This window comes from Siniperca chuatsi, linkage group LG14 (genome assembly GCF_020085105.1).
Source record: "Siniperca chuatsi isolate FFG_IHB_CAS linkage group LG14, ASM2008510v1, whole genome shotgun sequence".
NCBI lineage: Eukaryota > Metazoa > Chordata > Actinopteri > Centrarchiformes > Sinipercidae > Siniperca > Siniperca chuatsi.
The window spans coordinates 29,269,372-29,276,247 of NC_058055.1; the positions used below are offsets into that span (position 1 = coordinate 29,269,372).

The 6,876-nt window shown below is 45.1% G+C and overlaps 1 protein-coding gene across 1 annotated transcript in view; it reads left to right on the forward strand.

Moving 5' to 3' along the window:
* The window catches only part of ik (IK cytokine), a 15,589-nt gene extending 9,819 nt beyond the window's left edge, over nucleotides 1-5,770 (forward strand). Inside the window, exons 10-20 of the mRNA XM_044222530.1 lie at nucleotides 7-115; nucleotides 377-416; nucleotides 534-723; nucleotides 815-833; nucleotides 2,320-2,404; nucleotides 2,564-2,650; nucleotides 3,424-3,481; nucleotides 4,047-4,135; nucleotides 4,285-4,393; nucleotides 4,526-4,560; nucleotides 5,422-5,770. Coding sequence (XP_044078465.1) covers nucleotides 7-115; nucleotides 377-416; nucleotides 534-723; nucleotides 815-833; nucleotides 2,320-2,404; nucleotides 2,564-2,650; nucleotides 3,424-3,481; nucleotides 4,047-4,135; nucleotides 4,285-4,393; nucleotides 4,526-4,560; nucleotides 5,422-5,449 — 849 coding nt within the window. The 3' untranslated portion in view covers nucleotides 5,450-5,770. The remainder of the gene's footprint in view (nucleotides 1-6; nucleotides 116-376; nucleotides 417-533; nucleotides 724-814; nucleotides 834-2,319; nucleotides 2,405-2,563; nucleotides 2,651-3,423; nucleotides 3,482-4,046; nucleotides 4,136-4,284; nucleotides 4,394-4,525; nucleotides 4,561-5,421) is intronic.
* Nucleotides 5,771-6,876: the final 1,106 nt, after the last annotated feature.

Here is a 6,876-nt window from a genome sequence, read left to right on the forward strand (position 1 = left end):
TCTCAGGCTCAGACGACTCTGACCACTAATGACATCGTGATCTCGAAGCTGACTCAGATCCTGTCGTACCTCAGACAGGGAACCCGGCACAAGAAGATCAAGAAGAAGGACAAAGGTAACGTTATTTACGGCTGCTGCTGCTTTCATGTCTGCTCAAGTTTTTTTTTTAATGGATCCTGTTTAGTGGTTGTGTGTGGTTGCTATGGTGACCCTGTGGTGTCTCCAGGTGTTTGAGCTCAGCCCCGGCTCTCTGAACAGGAAACGAAGACGTTCGTTACATCACTTGCTGTGTCGTTGTTCGCTCTGTATCGTGGTATTTGTCATCGCATGCCCCACCTTTGACAGTGAAACGCTAATAACTGTGTTTGTGTTTTAGGTAAACTGGATGAGAAGAGGGCTCCTGAGGCTGATCTGAGGTCAGTTCACAACAACACAACATGTAGCTGTAACTCTGTTCTGTGTTTCAGCTTCAGTTAACTGTCACAGACAGAAAAGACACTGTCTCCATCAGAGCGTCTCCGTTTGTGTTTCAGTATCTTTGACGACATCGGGGACTACATCCTGTCCTCCACCTCGTCCTCTAAACCTCCCAAAGACAAAGAGAGACACAGGGAGAGAGACAGGGAGAGAGAGCGAGACAGGGAGAGGGAGAGGGAGAGAGAGGACGACAGCAAGAGCAGGAGACACAGCTACTTTGAGAAACCACGCGGAGACGAACACCAGGTCAGACTGACGAGACGGGCGGGCGGTTGATTGTTGTTGTCGCTGTTCTTACTGTCTGAGACTAACTGACTGTCTCTCTGTGTGTCTGCAGGTTGTGGAGGTGGATACAGGTAAATCAATTTATTGTTAAAAGCACATCAGAACTACAAGCTAAAACAAACTTTATTGACATGGACGGGTACTATCTATTGTTAAAAATGAAAGGAGAAGCGGATCTCCTCTTCTTCCTGCGGTCTAGTCACACATCAGACAACACATCACAGTCCAGCACACCCAAACACCAGCTCGCAGCTTAGCAAACCGCTAACAGGCACTTACACAACACGACAGATGGCTCCAAATACATAAACGCCTCACTTAAGGACATCTGTACTTTAACTAAACCCAGCTTTACAATTATTACAGCGTTTCATATGAATATATAAAGCCTGAGTACACGTCACAACCTGACGTCACGTCTGTATAACGTCACAACACGTCACAACCTGACGTTACGTCTGCATAACGTCACGACCTGACGTTACGTCTGTATAACACTAACCCTCACAACCTGACGTCACGTCTGTATAACGTCACATCGTCTGTATAACGTCACATCGTCTGTATAACGTCACATCGTCTGTATAACGTCACATCGTCTGTATAACGTCGTGCCACAACCTGACGTTACGTCTGTATTACGTCACATCGTCTGTATAACGTCACATCGTCTGTATAACGTCACATCGTCTGTATAACGTCGCGTCACAACCTGACGTTACGTCTGTATAACGACACATCGTCTGTACAACGTCACATCGTCTGTACAACGTCACATCGTCTGTATAACGTTGCGTCACAACCTGACATTACGTCTGTATAACGACACATCGTCTGTACAACGTCACATCGTCTGTACAACGTCACATCGTCTGTACAACGTCACATCGTCTGTACAACGTCACATCGTCTGTACAACGTCACATCGTCTGTATAACGTCGCGCCACAACCTGATGTTACGTCTGTATTATGTCACATCGTCTGTATAACGTCGCGTCACAACCTGACGTCACGTCTGTATAATGTCACATTGTCTGTATAACGTCACATCGTCTGTATAACGTCGCGTCACAACCTGACGTTACGTCTGTATAACGTCACATCGTCTGTATAATGTCACATCGTCTGTATAACGTCACAACCTGATGTCACATGTAAAATTATTAAATGAGGAAGGAGATGCTGATTCATCTTGACTTATTTTCTGAATTAGTCACATTTTACTGCATTAAAAAATGGGGCAAGATTTACTTTTGGTACATTTGTATTCAGCTTTTAAAAAACATTAAAATGGGGAAAAAGACAAACATTAATATCGGCATGTTAACCGTTAAATATGCAGTCATGCTGCAGCCAATGGCGGCTCACATATGTTTCAGTCTGACGCAAAACGCTGTCCGGCTTGTTTTCCAGCTGTAACTGTTTCTGTGAATCAGTTGAACATTTCTTTAAATCCACACAGAAACATTTCACAGTGGTGGGAAACACGTCTCTGTCTGCGCAGCTCCTCCGACGTGACACTAAAGTCACCTGATGAATTCTCTCTCACCTGTCAGGTCCTGGATCAGTCAGAGACCAGATCAAGATGATCACTGAGAAGTTCGCCGGAGCAGCAGGCAGCCAATGGCAGGGCCAGGAACCATATCCTTCTTTAACAAACACCTGCGGCCGTCAGCGGGCCGAGTGTCACATCTCACCTGTTGATGTCGCCTCAGTGAACAGTCAGGTGTAGTGTCTGCACACAGGTGAGCAGTGCTGTGCGTTCTGTTACTGCAGTTCTGTTCCTTAACCGGGTTGAACTGGTTCTCAGAGGAGAGACGGCGGCAAAGAACAGCTGGGAGATTTCTTCGGAGGATCGAACTCGTACGCAGAGTGTTACCCTGCTACGTAAGGCACACACACACACACACACAGAGAGACACACACACACACACATACACACACACACACACATATAGACACACATACACACACACATAGACACACACACACACTCACATAGACACACACACACACACAGACACGCACGCACACACACACACATAGACACATACACGCGCACACACACACACACACATAGACACACACACACACTCACACACTCACATAGACACACACACACACGCACGCACACACACACACGCACACACACATAGACACACAGACACACACTCACACACACACATAGACACATACACACACACACGCACACGCACACACACATAGACACGCATACACACACACACACACACAGACACACAAACACACATAGACACTCACACACACACACACGGACACACGCACACACATAGACACACACACATAGACACACACACACACACACATAGACACACACGCACACACACACACATAGACACACACGCACACACACACACACACACACATAGACACACACACACACACATAGACGCACACACACACACATAGACGCACACATAGACACACACACATAGACTCACTCACTCACTCACACGCGCACACACACACTCAGTCATAAATGGGTTAGTAGTTCAAATCTGTGTGTGTGTGTGTGTGTGTGTGTGACTGTGTGTGTGTCTGTCTGTGTGTGCTGTGTGTGTGTGTGTGTGTGTGTGTGTGTGTGTGTGTGTGTGTGTGTGTGACTGTGCGTGTGTGTGCAGGATGGACGACCTGGCTGTGGACAGTGATGAGGAAGTGGACTACAGTAAGATGGACCAGGTAACTACAGCTCCCAGCATGCATCAGTGCTCTGTGAAATGTTTTCCCACCCAGATTCAACAGATGTGTTTCTGAAGTTGCTGATGAAGATCCTTTAAAACACCCGGAGACCGGCTGAGTCAGAGACCTGCTCCTCCTCAGAGTCCTAACTCCGTCAGGTCTGAACTCTCGGACAGGAAACTCACATCGAGTCGTTCAGCGCGACTCGCACGTCCAGAGGACGTCATCGTCTCTGACGTCCGTCCAGAATAAACCTCCAGAAACCAGCTGAGATGCCAGAGAAGAAAGCTGCTGCAGAACCTGCCTGAGAATCCTGCTGTTTCTAAGTTTCCTTCAGTCTCACAGTGATCCAGAGACAGCTGTCTGTCCGTCCACGGGTCCACTGCAGACAGGAGCTGCTGACTGCTGGTTCGGCTGCTCTGACGGGACAGACTGACGGCCGTCTGTCCGTCCACGGGTCGCTGTTAATTAAAACAGTAATAATAAGAATGAGCCGGGTTCTGCTTGAAGCCGTGATGTAACGTGACAGGAAGTGAGCGTTAACCACTTGTTTGTTGTGTTTCAGGGGAACAAGAAGGGGCCGTTGGGTCGGTGGGACTTCGACACGCAGGAGGAATATTCAGACTACATGAACAACAAGGAGGCTCTGCCAAAGTACGCATGCTTTCTTTATCCCTCAGCTCTGGCTGGCAGGTTGTGTATTGACTTCCTGTGCAGACAGGAAGTTCAGAGACAAAATAAGGGCGTGGCTCTAGCTGCTGGGCAACATGAGAGTGTGTTGGTGATGGAGTTTGTCCCTGCAGGGCTGCCTTCCAGTACGGCATCAAGATGTCTGAAGGCAGAAAGACTCGGCGCTTCAAAGAGACCAATGAGAAGGCAGAGCTGGACCGCCAGTGGAAGAAGATCAGCGCGGTGAGACGACGAAACATTCAAAGCTTTAGTTTGTTGCTCGCCGTCGGCTGAAACCCGAGTCTGAATCTGTTAAATCTGTTGTCTGACTTCACGAAGCGAACGGCGCTGACTGACTGACTGTCTGTGTTTCAGATCATCGAGAAGAGGAAGAAGATGGAGGCCGACGGGTGAGTGCTTCCTGTTTCTGTAGCTCATCATCATCTGCTCGGCCAATCAGGAGACAGCAGGCGCTCCTCGTCTGTTTGTTACCAACGTAAACATGGCGGCGTTCAGCTGATGTACGACTCAGAAGCTGTCTGTAAACAGTCGGTAAACGACCTGTAAACAGGAAAGTCTGTAAACAGGAAACAGTCTGTAAACGGGAAACAGTTGGTAAACAGCAAACAGTCTGTAAATATTCGGTAAACAGGAAACAGTCTGTAAACAGGAAACAGTCAGGAAACATTCGGTAAACGGGAAACGGTCTGTAAACAGTCGGTAAATGGGAAACGGTCGGTAAACAGTCTGTAAACTGTCTGTAAACAGGAAACAGTCAGGAAACGGGAAACAGTCGGGAAACAGTCTGTAAACGACCTGTAAACAGGAAACGGTCTGTAAACAGGAAACGGTCTGTAAACAGGAAACGGTCTGTAAACAGTCTGTAAACAGGAAGCGGTCTGTAAACAGTCTAAACAGGAAGCGGTCGGTAAACGGGAAACGGTTGGTAAACAGTCGGTAAACAGTAAACAGTCTGTAAACAGTCGGGAAACAGGAAACAGTCGGGAAACAGTAAACAGTCTGTAAACAATCTGTAAACAGTTGGTAAACAGTAAACAGTCTGTAAACAGTCGGGAAACAGGAAACAGTCTGTAAACTGTCTGTAAACAGTCAGGAAACAGTCGGTAAACAGTCAGGAAACAGTCGGTAAACTGTCTGTAAACTGTAAACAGGAAACAGTCTGTAAACAGGAAACAGTCTGTAAACAGTCGGTAAACAGGAAACAGTCTGTAAACAGGAAACAGTCGGTAAACTGTGTTTTTGTGTTTCAGGGTCGACGTGAAGAGGCCCAAATACTGAAGACTTCCTTCCTTTGTTGTTTCCTTTTCTCCTTCCTCTGCTGCTGCCCAACAGGATCAATATTGATCAGTTATTGACAAAATACAAGAAATATGCATGTATTGATCTGTGAAGTGATTATTAGTTTTTGTCTTATTGAAAACGTTAACGTGTAAACAGACGGAGGTCAAAGGTCAGACGATTAGTGAGACTTTGTGTCATTTAAACAATTTAAAGTTCAATAACTGGATAGTAACCCGATACCTGATGTTATTGATTAGTTTGTGCTTTTGTTTTCTGAGAGGTTTGAAACATGAATCATCAATAAACATGTCAATGAAACGCACTGATCTCTTTGTTTTAATGCTGTTTGTCATCTTTACTGGATTAGAAGAATTCTATTTATTTATTATTTATAATTATTATTATTTATAATTTATTTATTTATTCATACAGCACCAGTTCACAACAGAAGTATCTCAGTGCACTTTTCCTACAGAGCAGGTCCGAACTCTATAATATTATTCACAGAGACCCGACACATGCCACCATGAGCACTTGGCCACAGCGGCAAGGAAAAACTTCCTTTAAGAGGCAGAAACCTCGAGCAGAACCAGACTCGGGGGGGGGGACGGCCATCAGAGAGAGAGGGAGAAATCCACAATCTACCTAGAATTTTAAAATAATAATTAATGGTCGTGGTAACTAAGTGGAACTTCAACAGCCACATTAAGACCATTAAGTGGTTCAACATCTGATCTGGATCCCACTGGACACCTGGAGACCCTGGGGCAGACCCAGAACACACTGGAGGGATTCTGTATGTCATCAGGTCTGGGAACGTCTCAGGGTTCTCCAGGAAGAGGATGGATGGATTTTGTTTATGTTACTGATGTAAATAAAGCTTTAACATACAACATTATACAGGTTTAAGTCTCCTGTTAGTCTCTGTATTAAAAGATCTAACCTGTTTTGTTGGGTGGGGTTGCAGGTTGGTTTATATTGGTATTGTACCTTTAACCACCTGGGACGGCAGTGATCAGAGGTGAAGAACCAGCCTGTTTTCTTACTTTTATGGATGAGTTCAACCTTTCAGTTCATACCACATTAAAGTCTGCAGAGCAAACAGAGACAACCGTTATCTGTGGACGTTAAAATTTCACCCTATCATTAATTTCTTAATGACATTATAAGAAGAAAGACTAAAATCTGTTCAGTGAGCTTTAACTCATTTCACACAAGAAGCGGAACTGTGCACAAAATCAAACAATTGAACTCTAACCTTATTACTCTAAATGTAAGTTAAAGGGAACTTAATTGTAAAATTGGTTGTTTTAGAGCTTAAACACTGAAATTAAAGAAATAAAGAAAATCTAAAATGGCAGAAAGTAAAACTAATCATCTTATTTTAATTATTGAAACTGTGGTAGTTTTTAATTTTGCGGTTA